The sequence below is a fragment of the Haliotis cracherodii genome, unplaced genomic scaffold (genome assembly GCF_022045235.1).
Source record: "Haliotis cracherodii isolate W230 unplaced genomic scaffold, xgHalCrac1.p SCAF_1, whole genome shotgun sequence".
NCBI lineage: Eukaryota > Metazoa > Mollusca > Gastropoda > Lepetellida > Haliotidae > Haliotis > Haliotis cracherodii.
This window is the reverse complement of record NW_027266264.1, coordinates 76809748-76826109: the sequence shown is the minus strand read 5'-3', so window position 1 is coordinate 76826109 and position 16362 is coordinate 76809748. Positions and strand designations below refer to the sequence as shown.

At 42.6% G+C, this 16362-nt stretch overlaps 1 protein-coding gene and 1 pseudogene across 2 annotated transcripts in view; both read right to left on the bottom strand.

Annotated features, from left to right (window-relative positions):
* The window catches only part of LOC139476459 (ankycorbin-like), a 91911-nt gene that overhangs the window by 34555 nt on the left and 40994 nt on the right, over positions 1 to 16362 (bottom strand). For both annotated transcript variants that reach the window (XM_071259412.1, XM_071259422.1), the window contains exons 5-10: positions 14948 to 15012; positions 14124 to 14252; positions 13363 to 13469; positions 10932 to 11026; positions 859 to 963; positions 206 to 288 (exon numbers count right to left, since the gene is read on the bottom strand). In XM_071259412.1, the coding sequence (XP_071115513.1) occupies positions 206 to 288; positions 859 to 963; positions 10932 to 11026; positions 13363 to 13469; positions 14124 to 14252; positions 14948 to 15012 (584 nt within the window). The remainder of the gene's footprint in view (positions 1 to 205; positions 289 to 858; positions 964 to 10931; positions 11027 to 13362; positions 13470 to 14123; positions 14253 to 14947; positions 15013 to 16362) is intronic.
* Positions 6017 to 10318, bottom strand: LOC139473865 (uncharacterized; annotated as a pseudogene).

Below are 16362 nucleotides of genomic sequence, written 5' to 3'. Positions count from 1 at the left end.
GATGGATATGACAGAAACACTCCATCTCCCTGTCTTGCCACAGCTCATGTCCCTGAAGTCATTTAGTATAATGTGAATCATAAACTTCCTGATGTACAAGGTCTGATAAAAAGTCATACCCACATGAGTCATCAGTTAACCCTATTGTCTTTAGACCCACAAGAGAAACTACCATGCCTAAGTGTGAAGAAACTAATGGATGTACCTGATGAGGAGCCACTGGTGCAGGCTCTGGTTCCGGAACAGGACTTGTTGAAGCACCTCCTGGTGGTTCATTAGGGGAGGTAACTGTAACATCATGACATTTCTTACTCTATGTCTGCCTTAAACAATGGAACACAATACCAGTGTGTGGCCATGACAGTTTACAAGTCATGAACTTATGAATGGCATCTATTTTTATTAGTACACCAAAAAAAGACATTTATGAGCATAGAAAAATATTGAGCAAATGTCAGTCAATAACAGAGTGAAACAGTGATAATTATGGCTTCTAATACCCCTGACACCATTATTTCAGTCATATGATAATCTCAGTGAGTGAGTGAGTGAGTTGGGTTTTACGCCACTTTTAGCAATATCGTGGTGGGGGCACCAGAAATGGGCTTCTACTCACTTAGGGCATTGAACCCAGGTCTTTGGTGTGAAGAGTGAACGTTTTAACCACTCGACTACCCCGCCGCCCCATATATAATCTGAGTGAATTTAAATTCAAACTCCAAGGTGAAGGCACACAATTTTGCACCATACATGTATCTGCATAGGAAAGCTGGGCATCACAGAAACAGTACACCTAATGGTAATTCTACTGTGTATCAAACACAAAAAATATAACGTCACTACTGTTCCTCGACTCACCATTGTTTGCATGTACATCCCATGATGCTCGAGTTGGGGCACGGGCAAATACTTCTTTCAGGTCATTATGGCCACTGATGAGAGCATATGCTAATGCATTGTTGCCTGAAACACATTCACTGATCTTATAATACTGATCATCAACACTGTTGCCGAAAAGAAATTCAATAATTAGTGATCATGTAACATATCGCCTGACTATCAAGACTGATACCAATACTTCAAATTTCAAACACATAATTAATATGACATGATAGTGCCATCATCCAAACAATCTGACCATTCAGCTATGTGAGTGAGCGAGTGAGTGAGTGAGTGGGTGGGTGAGTGGGTGGGTGGGTGGGTGGGTGGGTTGGTGAGTGAGTGAGTGAGTGAGTGAGTGAGTGAGTGAAACTCAACAGTCAGCAATATTCCTGAAATACAAGTCTGCACCAGGCACGACACTGTCTGACAATTATCCATCCATCTGGGGCACAAGGACACAAAGCCCCCAAGACGCTGAGTCAGATCATGTGCTCCAATGTAATATCCTCTACGTTTGTTGTTGATTACCCCACACTCAGCAACATCAGAGCTATGTCAAGGCAACTGTAAATAATTACGTCTTGAATAGACAATCCAGTGATTGACATCATGAGCATTGATCTATGTAATTGGGACATGATGACATGCATCAACCATGTTAGCGAGTCTGACCACCCGATCCCATTAGTTGCTTTGTACAACAAGCATGGGTTGCTGAAGGCAAATTATAACCCAGGCCCTCACAGGCAAGTTTCCTGTTATGACAATCTTGGGACCTATACAGGCTGCAAGGTCAAAACAAAAATACATCCTGTTTGTCAGAATGTGTCATGAATTTATGAAGGGAAAAATATCTCTCAACATCCACTGTGAAAACATCTTCTTGGTTCACAGGATGAGAGTGAGTTGTGAACTGTATTTCAGTAACATCCTGATGTGTCAGCTCAATGTGAAAAAAGTGAAGCAGTCCCACAGGGTTACCGCTTTGGTGAAAGACGACCTCTGTGGTCTAGTGGTAGAGCGTCCATCCAGAGAGCAGAAGGGTTCCAGGCCGCGTCATACCAAAAGACGTTCAAAGATGGTACTTGTTGTTACCCTGTCTGGCGCTCGCCATTAAGATGTAAAAACAAGGACCGGACGACCGGTATCTGAGTGGGGTATTCATGTTAAAACTGTCACACTTTTTCAGTCAGCTAGCACCATAAATTGGCATCAGTCCGAACTAGTACAAGCAGCCACACACGCACATATGCAAGCACGTTGCTATATACAGGAAGTGCAATAATCATGGACCCGGCGTTAAACCCCATTTCACCTCACCTCACTTTGGTGAAACCCTGAAGCTTGACAAACCCAGAATCAGAGATTCAAACCCATGATCCAGCAAGCTTGACCACTCATGATGACTTACGTCACGACTTACAATAACACGCCACTAGAAATGCTATGTAACGAGAATGAGAATAATATTTTAAGCATTTTATTCCATCGATGCTCAATTTAGGCCTTAAAGAAAAACAACTAAATAATGCATTGTGTAGACTAACACCACGTCTGTGAAACGAAAATATTTATTAAAATTGTTTTGGTTGTAAATGTCTTTTAATAGGCAGGAGAAAGGATGGCAGAGTATCTATTCATTATCAGGCCCAGCAAAGATATAATTTCTTGGAATCATCCTGTTACCAATCATTAACCAGCCACTAAAAGTGAAACTGGAGAAATCTAGACTGTCAGAGGTATTGTAGACTGAGTTTCTGACTGATACGCTTGTTTCAGGGTGTGTATTGGAGACATCTCATTGTTCCAGCCATAATAACTTTCACGTGTCATTTTGCATCACAATTTTGTCTCTAGAATGCATCACTGCTGTCCTGACTCACGTTTCTCCAGCCCAAGAGATCATGCAAGCTCCGAGTGAATAATGCATCACAATAGGCACACAGACAGAGGTTGGGGTGACATTGGACAAAAGCTGAATTTCAAAAGAAAACAACTTGACCTGCTTTGTTTTAATTCAGTCTGGATGTGTGAATGTGATTATCTTGAACAGTCTCCTGTCTGCACCAAAGGTTACGAGGGCAAACACAGGCAACCATGGCTACATTGTCTCACCACAATCATATCTGAAAGTCCCTTTCTTTCAGATTTTATCTTTTAAAAAATATGACAATTGACCAGATAGAACTGACAAAGGTTACTACATAAGTGCCTGTCAGATCTTGTATCTTTACTACAAGTTTAAACGAGTTGTAAGTTAAATGGTATGTAACAGACTTGAGTGTAGTTATCTGATTCTAGATCTTACACACCCTAACATCGCATCATTTTAGCATTGAAACAATGCATATTTTGTCTATTCTCATGATCGCAATGGCGCATTAATACATCATACAACAGTCTTGAGTGATGTCTTCTGGCTGACTGATTACTACTCATACCGAGTGTGACCCTCCACAAAAAATGTGTGATTTATCAAGGCGATAATAATAATACATAAGGTGAGATGAGGTGAAATGGGGTTTAACGTCGTGCCCAAGATTATTGCACTTATATAGCGATGTGCATGCACGTGTGTGTGTGTATGTGGCTGCTTGTACTAGTCCGGACTGATGCCGATTTATAGTGCTAGCTCACTGAGATACCATGCCGCAGTTTAACATGAATACCCCACTCAGACACAGTATACTGACTCCGAGCCGACCAGTCCTTGTTTTAGCCCCTTAATGCCAAGCGCCAGACAGGGTATTAACAAGTACCATCTTTTAACATCTTTTGGTATGACACGGCCGGGAATCGAACCCCAGACCTTCCGCTCTCCAGGCTGACGCTCTACCACAAGACCAAGGAGGCGGTCTCATTCTTAAGGTTGAAGAACATTTTTTAAACTCTCTAAAAACATAACGTTCGGATAAGTGTCGATAAAAACTTGTATTGATAACAGTGTTAGAAACTACCCCAAAACATTGCTACAATTGCACTAAAGAAGGTGATCGTGCATACAGGTTTATCATTTGCAGCGTCTGTCCAGCACAAGGTGGTCACCTTGCAGTGCTGATAACCTTCCCTATGCTTGGTGTTCAGGAATGTCTCGTTTACTGTCAGTTGGTGTGAGTGTGCATCAACCAGCAACATTTAGGTTGGTATGCACGAAGAGTACCACGTGTTAGGTGGTCACATTTGTTAAATATACTACTCAAGAGAAGTGAAAGAGTACCCGATTTTTTTATTCTATAGTTCATGCCATGCTATAAATCAGTCCATGGTTAAAAGCTGTATTAAACCCAACTCACTCACTCACTGTCATGTCATGACATTGCCTAAAGCAATATGAACAAATCGGGTGTTCTTTAACTTCTTTTGAGTAGTATATATTCTGCCATGGATTTCAGGTTTTTTTTCACAGACTGGACATTTTGGCATACTGTATCCTAGTTCTTAGACTTACACCATGACTGTGGAATATATGTATTTTATGAAAACAAAACCAATCTTTCTATCTTTCTATCTTTCTATCTATCTATCTATAAAGGAAAGTCTAGTCAGCTCTAGCAAGCTCTATTCATATGTAATCGGCATCATGAAAATTATTTGTTTTAATTTTAGAGGCAAGAAATGTATAGTGTAATAAAAGATTTCAAAGACTATGTCAGTCTACCTAGTTCTCCAAGTCTTATTGCTTTGACAAAGGAGAACGTTTTTGAAATTTTATACAGTAACAAAGCATCATCATCTGTATAGATTGATGTTTTAGAGTGAGTGAGTGAGTGAGTGTAATGTTTAGCTGCAATCAGAAATATTCCAACTTTAGCTATAGATGATACAAGAATCAAATCTGGGCCAGTGAAACCAGTGGTCAACTGCATGAGCAACTATCAACACACCAGGGCCCTATTCCACAAAGCAATCTTCACTGTAAAACTTTCCTAATTCCGATACTTTAACATAGACTTACGATAATCGTGGAGCTAAGATCGCTTTGTGCCATGGGGCAAATTTAACCAGGTCACTCATTGTGGCCACCTAATATATGTCAGTTGGTAGGGCTGGGACGGGTAACTCGGGTACTCGGGTCGGGTGGGTACTGAGTAGGACCCGGGTACCCTCAGGGCTACCCGGACCCGTGGTTAGTCACGTGATTATATTGTTTAATGGCAATATGTATCTAGAACTCTATGGTTACACTATAAGTGACAAATGTTCAGTTTTCTTTCCGACTATGCACACATTCCTTCTGACTTCTGATGTTTGCATAAAGATAAAACTCCAGTCAACTTCAGTGTATGCATGACCAGATCATTTTATAACTGTATCTAAATATATTTTGACAGTACGGTCAAACGTTTCCCAATCGGACATTTTGTACCTATCTCTTGAGACCTTTAGCAGGTAGGGTCGGGTAATAGGGGGGTGGGTACCCGGGTAGTAAATTTGGATTCGTCTCACCCCTATCAGTTGGCTCTGAACACATGCATGGTGCTCAGGGACCTGTTCTCCACCAATCCCAAAGTAGGTTAAGCTTCAGAAACCATAACCAACTGACACATTAGACTTTTCACAAAACACATAACAGTCCTGGATAATATGGTAAATTTGCATCACTGAAATATGGATACTATCCTCATGGGCCCAACAACGAGAATCAAACAATGAAAATAATCACCAAACTGTCTTCCGACAAATAATACCCCCTCAAACACTAGCCCACATTTTCCTGATCATTTCTCATTGTTGAAGCTAAATCAATTCATCCTCATCTCATCATTAACAATAGTCATTTCCGTATGTAAATTCCCATTCCACCAGAAGTGGCCCCCCCACTGACACACAGTCTCCAGGATGGGAATTCATCACAAGCAGCTAATCCAACAAGACTACCAGCCTGTCAGTGTGCTGGTCTTGCTCACACAGACCATGATTATCAGGGGATTCCACTGAAGTCACACCATTGCATGTACTTTGGAGAGAGTGAATGGGGTAAATGCCAGTCACCAGTACGTCAGCTCTTATTACAGTAATCTGTAAATAATCATATCTAGGGCAAACAGTGGTGGATAGCATGAACACTGATCAAAGTACATCGAGTCACATGACCATGGGTCGGGGTAATTAAAGTAGTACCTAGGTACCGGATTCAGGTACCCGTCCAAGCCCTTCCATGAGGTACTGGTGACCTGTTCTGCCCTGGAATCTCCAAGGTGAAACAAGCATGAGGTACTGGTGACCTGTTCTGCCCTGGAATCCCCAAGGTGAAACAAGCATGAGGTACTGGTGACCTGTTCTGCCCTGGAATCTCCAAGGTGAAACAAGCATGAGGTACTGGTGACCTGTTCTGCCCTGAAATCTCCAAGGTGAAACAAGCATGAGGTACTGGTTACCTGTTCTGCCCTGGAATCTCCAAGGTGAAACAAGCATGAGGTACTGGTGACCTGTTCTGCCCTGGAATCTCCAAGGTGAAACAAGCATGAGGTACTGGTGACCTGTTCTGCCCTGGAATCTCCAAGGTGAAACAAGCATGAGGTACTGGTGACCTGTTCTGCCCTGGAATCTCCAAGGTGAAACAAGCATGAGGTACTGGTGACCTGTTCTGCCCTGGAATCTCCAAGGTGAAACAAGCATGAGGTACTGGTGACCTGTTCTGCCCTGGAATCTCCAAGGGTAGACAAGCAAGAGGTACTGGTGACCTGTTCTGCCCTGGAATCTCCAAGGTGAAACAAGCATGAGGTACTGGTGACCTGTTCTGCCCTGGAATCTCCAAGGTGAAACAAGCATGAGGTACTGGTGACCTGTTCTGCCCTGGAATCTCCAAGGTAAAACAAGCATGAGGTACTGGTGACCTGTTCTGCCCTGGAATCTCCAAGGTGAAACAAGCATGAGGTACTGGTGACCTGTTCTGCCCTGGAATCTCCAAGGTGAAACAAGCAAGAGGTTCTGGTGACCTACTCTGCCCTGGAATCCCCAAGGTAAAACAAGCATGAGGTACTGGTGACCTGTTCTGCCCTGGAATCTCCAAGGTGAAACAAGCAAGATGTACTGGTGACCTGTTCTGCCCTGGAATCCCCAAGGTGAAACAAGCATGAGGTACTGGTGACCTGTTCTGCCCTGGAATCCCCAAGGTGAAACAAGCATGAGGTACTGGTGACCTGTTCTGCCCTGGAATCTCCAAGGTAAAACAAGCATGAGGTACTGGTGACCTGTTCTGCCCTGGAATCTCCAAGGTGAAACAAGCATGAGGTACTGGTGACCTGTTCTGCCCTGGAATCTCCAAGGTGAAACAAGCAAGAGGTTCTGGTGACCTACTCTGCCCTGGAATCCCCAAGGTAAAACAAGCATGAGGTACTGGTGACCTGTTCTGCCCTGGAATCCCCAAGGTGAAACAAGCAAGATGTACTGGTGACCTGTTCTGCCCTGGAATCCCCAAGGTGAAACAAGCATGAGGTACTGGTGACCTGTTCTGCCCTGGAATCCCCAAGGTGAAACAAGCAAGATGTACTGGTGACCTGTTCTGCCCTGGAATCCCCAAGGTGAAACAAGCATGAGGTACTGGTGACCTGTTCTGCCCTGGAATCTCCAAGGTGAAACAAGCATGAGGTACTGGTGACCTGTTCTGCCCTGGAATCTCCAAGGTGAAACAAGCATGAGGTACTGGTGACCTGTTCTGCCCTGGAATCTCCAAGGTAAAACAAGCATGAGGTACTGGTGACCTGTTCTGCCCTGGAATCTCCAAGGTGAAACAAGCATGAGGTACTGGTGACCTGTTCTGCCCTGGAATCTCCAAGGTGAAACAAGCAAGAGGTTCTGGTGACCTACTCTGCCCTGGAATCCCCAAGGTAAAACAAGCATGAGGTACTGGTGACCTGTTCTGCCCTGGAATCTCCAAGGTGAAACAAGCATGAGGTACTGGTGACCTGTTCTGCCCTGGAATCTCCAAGGTGAAACAAGCATGAGGTACTGGTGACCTGTTCTGCCCTGGAATCTCCAAGGGTAGACAAGCAAGAGGTACTGGTGACCTGTTCTGCCCTGGAATCTCCAAGGTGAAACAAGCATGAGGTACTGGTGACCTGTTCTGCCCTGGAATCTCCAAGGTGAAACAAGCATGAGGTACTGGTGACCTGTTCTGCCCTGGAATCCCCAAGGTGAAACAAGCATGAGGTACTGGTGACCTGTTCTGCCCTGGAATCCCCAAGGTGAAACAAGCATGAGGTACTGGTGACCTGACCTGTTCTGCTCTGGAATCCCCAAGGTGAAACAAGCATGAGGTACTGGTGACCTGTTCTGCCCTGGAATCCCCATGCTTGTCTCCCCTTGGTGACCTGTTCTGCCCTGGAATCTCCAATGTGAAACAAGCATGAGGTACTGGTGACCTGTTCTGCCCTGGAATCTCCAAGGTGAAACAAGCAAGAGGTACTGGTGACCTGTTCTGCCCTGGAATCTCCAAGGTGAAACAAGCAAGAGGTACTGGTGACCTGTTCTGCCCTGGAATCCCCAAGGTGAAACAAGCAAGAGGTACTGGTGACCTGTTCTGCCCTGGAATCCCCAAGGTGAAACAAGCAAGAGGTACTGGTGACCTGTTCTGCCCTGGAATCCCCAAGGTGAAACAAGCAAGAGGTACTGGTGACCTGTTCTGCCCTGGAATCTCCAAGGTGAAACAAGCATGAGGTACTGGTGACCTGTTCTGCCCTGGAATCCCCAAGGTGAAACAAGCATGAGGTACTGGTGACCTGTTCTGCCCTGGAATCCCCAAGGTGAAACAAGCATGAGGTACTGGTGACCTGTTCTGCCCTGGAATCCCCAAGGTGAAACAAGCATGAGGTACTGGTGACCTGTTCTGCTCTGGAATCCCCAAGGTGAAACAAGCATGAGGTACTGGTGACCTGTTCTGCTCTAGAATCCCCATGCTTGTCTCCCCTTGGTGACCTGTTCTGCCCTGGAATCTCCAATGTGAAACAAGCATGAGGTACTGGTGACCTGTTCTGCCCTGGAATCTCCAAGGTGAAACAAGCAAGAGGTACTGGTGACCTGTTCTGCCCTGGAATCTCCAAGGTGAAACAAGCAAGAGGTACTGGTGACCTGTTCTGCCCTGGAATCCCCAAGGTGAAACAAGCAAGAGGTACTGGTGACCTGTTCTGCCCTGGAATCCCCAAGGTGAAACAAGCATGAGGTACTGGTGACCTGTTCTGCCCTGGAATCCCCAAGGTGAAACAAGCATGAGGTACTGGTGACCTGTTCTGCCCTGGAATCTCCAAGGTGAAACAAGCATGAGGTACTGGTGACCTGTTCTGCCCTGGAATCTCCAAGGTGAAACAAGCAAGAGGTACTGGTGACCTGTTCTGCCCTGGAATCTCCAAGGTGAACCAAGCAAGAGGTACTGGTGACCTATTCTGCCCTGGAATCCCCAAGGGGAGACAAGCATGAGGTACTGGTGACCTGTTCTGCCATGGAATCCCCAAGGTGAAACAAGCATGAGGTACTGGTGACCTGTTCTGCCCTGGAATCTCCAAGGTGAAAGAAGCATGAGGTACTGTCGACCTAAAACTCAGAACTCGCTTTTCTTATGATGTATCAACAGAGTATGAATAGTAGAACTGATAACTTCTGAAATATACCCTCTTAATCCTTAAATCATGTTATAATGACTCTTAACTTCTGAAAATGTGCTGGAAGTGCTGTATGCTGATGATGGATATATTGTGATACGAAACACAGTGCCACCACAGAGCTCAGCTGGGAGAGACAGATATTTGAGATAGGTTGTTAGCTTTGATATTCATATATACATGAAAAATGTTTCTAAATTTTAACAATGTGGACATGAATCCATGTAGGTGACATTTTTTATATTAATCTTCTTAATGTTTCTGGGCTACAACTTCAGAGACCAGTCAAAGTTTCAAATGACAAACAGACACGAGTTGCTATAAACATCAATATCCAAAAGGGCAAATATGAAACATATGATTAAGAATATCAATAATTAAAACATCACAAAAAGCACAATGCATAAACAAGATTTCATTACATTTTGAAAAGTTTTAAATGTAGACTAATTGACAATTGACTGTAGAGTAATGGCCACAAACAAACATATTGAAGAGAGTCAATGAGTTGGATTTTACACACCGCTTTTAGCAATATTCCAGCAATATCCGAGGGGGGGGGGGGGAGGGGAGAGGGTGAACCTAGTCATTCATCGTGACAAGCGAACGGTTTAACCACTAAGCTACCCCACCACCCTAAACATGTTTAAAATCCGATTGATGGCATCATGTGTGTGCACCATACCAAGATACTTCAAGGAACCAAGACTGATGACCAACAAACAGACCTTGATATAAGCTCATGTGGGCTTTTATGCAGGTGAGCTAAAAAGTTAATTACAATTTTTCATCAGTTCCTCTTGACATCAGTATGATGATAAGAGTTGGCTCTACCACATATGGAACAATTTTGTCCTATGTTCTGATGCTGATGGTAGCCACTTAACCCAAAAGTCTATGTTTGACCTAGTTTAGGTACCAAGGGATACAGCTAATTGCTGTTAGAGGAGCTGACTCTGTTCTGGATTTACGACCCGGATTTGTGTGATCCCACCAGACACCTTCAGGGTGGTGTTCCTGCCAGCAAGTGATAGGACCAATTAGAGGCCTGGCTGCACACTTACACTTAGTCCAGGATGTCTTTACATTAGAGCCCTACAGTGACTTAGTGAATTGTGCTAATGAAACATTCTGCACTTTATGGTGAGTGAGTGAGTGAGTGAGTGAGTGAGTGAGTGAGTGAGTGAGTAAATGAGTGAGTGAGTGAGCGAATGAGTGAGCGAATGAGTCAATTGTGTTAATGAATAATCAGCACTTTTTTAGCATGGTAAGTGAATGAGTGAGTGTGTCAGTCAGTCTGTTGGTGAGTCAATTGTGTTAATGAAGTAGTCGGCACTTTATCATGATAGTGAATAATTTAGCAATATGCAAACCATGTCACTATCTGCCGTGACAGTTCACAACAAAACATATGCAGAAGACATATCAGAAATGTGCAATTATCAATCTTACCCTCCACATCTCGATGGTCTGGGTTTGCTCCCTTCTTCAGCAGGAACTGACAGACTTCCGCATGGCCCTCTTTGGCTGCCAGCATCAGTGAGGTCCTGCAACAATGAGAAACACCATATCTACCCAGTGTTGCCAGCAGGATTTGGCCAGAAAAAGATCCTACTGTAATATCAGGGTTCTTTCAGTTAAAACAGAGACCCTATACCGGTATATGGTCTCTGGTGATAATAATGCATGTCAGATTCATGTGCAAGGAAAGTCACAACAGAAACAACAACAAACACCAATCTCATTAAAATCAGATCTTAGTTCTCACAACCGCTAAACAAAGATCTGAGGACATTCCGTTATGGGTCACGTCAGAACGACCTTTCATCCGACCAGTCAGAGCGCCGCTTACCAGATCATGAGAGTGACAGTCAGAATGTGATTTCTAATCATCAACCTCGAAACTTTAAGACGCGGTATTCCGAACGATAGTTATGGGCTTAACGACTGAATCCACACGATCTGATCTAGACCATCTTTTAGCCATTCCAGAATGTTCTTTTGTTCAGGTTTCAAATTTTTTATAGAGTATTTGTCAAAATATGTTTTGAAGCATAGTTGCCAATTTGAAAGTAGTGTCGTAAAGCACGAGAAAGCTGCCATCTGATTGGCTAATATCAACTTCTTGTCAATCATTGCATTGGTCGGTCAAAGTTTGAGCAAGGTCGGTCTGACGTGACCCGTAATGAGGTGTCCTCATATCTTTGTTTAGCGGTAGTGAGAACTAAGATCTGATTTTAATGAGAGGCAACAAACACAGGCATGCCGCTAACAAACCCAGGATTGCACCTCCAGCCCTGAATACCAGCAAACGACCGCAATACCATAGACACTGCAGGCAATGATGTCTTCACTGCATAGTGATAAGACACAATACAAGTATAGTTTTGTAACTGTCATTTATGTATCCAACCTGTGCCAAAGACTGTTGTGACTGCTCTCCCCAACTTGTCACCTGACATTGTTTTCAATAGATCTTAGTATTAATGTATGTGCAAGTATTAGCAAATCTTACTCGACCAAAAGAAATCTGACTAAACTTGGCCTTCGGCCTTGTGGCTAAAATCACAGACTACACAAACTAAACAGGACAGGGTATACTGCATGAAAGTGAATAATAAAATAACTTATAAGTACGTACAGTGTAAGTGTTTCTAGTCATTGTTGGTAGAATGGACTCTGGGATACTATATACATTGGTTGGATATGTGGTCATGCTTTTTGACGATGGGACATGTCTCCTAAACAAGACAAGCATCTAGTTTTTTGAGATTCATATTGTGACAAGATGTATTTTACAACAAAATGCACAAATGATAATACAAACAAGAAAAGAAATATTTTTCTGATGGCATTTCCAGTAATCGCCATGCTGGACCATGGGAGCAAGGGTGTGGAAGTCATCTTGCAGAACAACCCTGCAACTGTGACCTGAATCTGTTCCCAATCCCTAGGAGACTGACTCATTCAGCAGGTGCCCTGCCATGTGGTAGTCCTCCATAAACATTCATTCTGACCAGGGTACATATCGGGCCAGTTGATGAGCTTCCCTTGTAGCTGATATGGTAATAAGGAGGTAGTGATGGAACAGAACTATGAACTCTCTCTATTCGTGATTAAATATTTTCAGTATTAAAAGTCATATCTTCTATTCATAATGATACGTTAAATGATTGGCTGGAACAATTTTCAAACAAGTGCTAGAGTTGCAATATGTCAGCAGCATCACAGCAAGAAACAGCAAGAATCTAGAACTCGACGCACGAGTAATTGATAGCAGATCTTTGTTCAAGACAAGAGAATAATGATAATAATAGCTAGCCACCCTAGGTCTTGAAATTTACTTCGATGCTTTGCTCTCTTTCTGGTTCCAGGTGGTATTGGTTGCCCAGTTCTCAAAGTCACTGCAATTCACTGTACAGAGTTCAATTAAGTTTTTTTTTAAATGTGAGCTCGCCCTGATTATGTTTCTGCATTTGTCACCTTCATCCCGGCAGGCCTCATGGAATTCACCATGAGGATAAATATCTTAGCCCTGCATAACTTTGGGCTTTCCTCCAACATCAAACTGACATGTTATGTCATAACTGAAATACTGTTCAAAGTGGCCTCACTCATTCCAGTGTCAGCCTCCCAAGGTCAGGGGACACAGTGACATCACAATGATGCTTGACTGAAGGAGATCTACAAGGTCAAATGGGGTTTAACGTCGTGTCCAAGATCATTGCACTTATATAGCGACGTGTGTGGGGTGCTCCTTGTACTGGTCCGAACTGATGCCGATTTATATTGCTAGCTCACTGAGATACCATGTTGCAGGCGGACGCTCTACCACAAGACCACGAAGACCGTCAGGAGATCTACAAGATATTCCTGCACTTACATGCGATGCATGTCCTGAGCATTAACTTCAGCTCCCTTATCCACCAGCCATTTACACGTGGCCATATCTCCACGATGAGATGCGAAGAAAAGAGGGGTTTTCCCAGTCTGCAAGTAGACCATATTCAGATTTATTTTACTTCATGACAAAGTGCTAACAAAAATTTCATCATATCTTGAAACTAATAATTATCCCATTTCAGTGTGAAATATTTTATTGTATCTAAATAACATATCTTGAGATTTTCCTTGACAATTTTCTGTGAATTTAACTTATCATCTTTTATATGGACACTGGTCAAAACAAAGGTAACATTATTTCATGTAGCCATTTCATTTACTTAATCATGTTTATATATGTGCCACAACCAAAATGTTTTGCTTTCATTTCTGGATATAAGCAACATCAAAGATTTCATAATATCACACAGACATATGGACAAAGATCAAGAATAAATTTGTTTTCATGTCAGCAGATACATTGACTAATACATAACAAATTGGTATAGTGGTTGGAAAAAAGGATATTTTTTTATATGGCAACAATTTCTAAAGTAATAATTATAGGCCACTGATATAGAGCCTGTCTCCAAACGACAAGTGCTCAAAGCGCATGACATTAGGAATATGTGGCCTATATACAACAGAAACAGCTAAAATGCAATAATATGAACACACTCTATGACTGCTTGTTAAAAAAAAATAACAATAAATTCTGTTAGCTATTTTGGAATTGTTGAATTATCACATTTCCTTTTGTACCTTCTCTTTACTTCTGGGACTGGCGTTGCCATTGAGGAGAACTTGAACACATTCAAAATGGACGCCTGCACATGTGTGATGGAGGGCCGTCATGTCATTGCTGTCTCGCATGTCCACGTCAGCGCCAGCCTGAAAGAAGAACATTAGCCGGGCTGTAATGATACACTGTTGTGACTTACAATGTGATTCAATACAGTGAGTGAGTGATTTGGGTTTCACATCGCTATGAACATTATTTCAGTTATATCATGGCATGTAACCTCACTGTGGTGGAAAGTGATGGAGGTTTTGACGTTTACTACTTTGGTGAACCACTAGCATGGGTATTGTGCTAAAAAAAACTAGAAACATAATCAGGGAGAACCAGGATTCGGAAAGTCATTGACGATCGGCAAATTGAATCTTAATCAAGTCATACAAAATATTTTTTTTATTTTGTAAAATATTTTAACTCCTCACTCACAGCAGTCTGTAAATAATCAAGTCTGGACCAGACAACCAAGTGATTGACACATGATGTACATTGATCTACACATTTTGGATATGATGACATTGCATCAACCAAGTCAGCGAGTCCGACCAGCCAACCCTGTAAGTATCAACTTATGACAAGCATGGGTTGCTGAAGACCAATTCTAACAATAGCTGCTGGCAAAGTGAGAACACCCCAATTCTAACCCGGATATATATCTGGTATATTTACAGTATATTTACACCAGACAATGCCATTATGTTACACAACTCTGCTGCCTAAGGTCTATACAGACTCCCTGTATTATGTATGAAGACATATAGTATGTGTGTGATAAGGTCGATCTACTGACCAGCAGCAGTCTCTGCACCACTGTGCTGTGCCCCTTGGCTGCTGCAAGCTGGAGAGCTGTGTTGCCTGGATGAAACAACAGAACAGAACATGATGACAGAAATAAAGAGTCTCCTCATATTACTCCAGCTGACAATATCGTCGAAATAGCTACATGTCTCCTTGAGAAAAAACAACTCTTATTTTGTTGTGAAATGTAATATTTCTATCAAGCAGTATTTATCAACGGTTTAGATGCAGCTCACATGAGATGGGTTGACATGCGGACTCTTAACCCCAAAAGGATTTGAAGTTTGCAGTTGAAGATGAGTGCCTAACTCTCTTTACTTGTATGATCAAGCATGTATGTCAAGAAGCAATTTCTCAATGAATACTTTTTCTTTGACCCTCATAATTCTTAGAATTAAAGACAACAGTCGAGAAAGAGGAAATCTATCCATGTACATTTTTCACGTCAAGAATTTGTGAAAATCGATGCAGCCTTGCGCATAGTGTCTTGTATGTAACCCTTTCAAATAGCATCCACATTGTCATGAGAACAAAAACTGACAGCACAAAATGTGGGTAGAAAACAGGGAAAAGAAAACATTAATTCTAAACTCCCAGACCTTGTGAATTACACACAGGGATGAAAATGGATACTTTTCCTTTTCAGCTGAAACTTCTTTGCAATTGAGCGTGATCCATAATTTGAGGGTGTTTATGGGAGAAGCCATCAGATTTTAACAAATTTGTGGTCACAAAAATTTGCAGATCCACAGAAGATGCTCATCACTGTATACACATGGTAGCATCTTTACAAAACACTTGCCATCATGATTACCATCGTTTCCTCATATTTCTTTACAGTGTTCAAGCATCAAAAGTACCAACACTTCTCTGTTCCCCATTATTTATCCATGCATCTCGAGAAAGGTCATGTATTACAAAAAATCAATCATTAGTCCAGTATCTCTCTGCCCATGATAACCTTGGTATCTATCTTTTATTGTCAGGTTTACTGACATCACCATGGTAACTACATTGTATTGTCAGGTCATTGACATCACCTTGGTACCCATCTTGTAGTGTAAGACATCATACCAGTACCCATCTTGTAGTGTAAGACATCATCCCAGTACCCATCTTGTAGTGTAAGATATCATCCCAGTACCCACCTTGTAGTGTAAAACATCATCACAGTACCCACCTTGTAGTATGAGACATCATACCAGTACCCACCTTGTAGTGTAAAACATCATCACAGTACCCACCGTGTAGTGTAAGACATCATCACAGTACCCACCTTGTGGGGTAAGATATCATCCCAGTACCCACCTTGTAGTGCAAGACATCATCGCAGTACCCACCTTGTAGTGTAAAACATCATCACAGTACCCGCCTTGTAGTATGAGACATCTTACCAGTACCCACCTC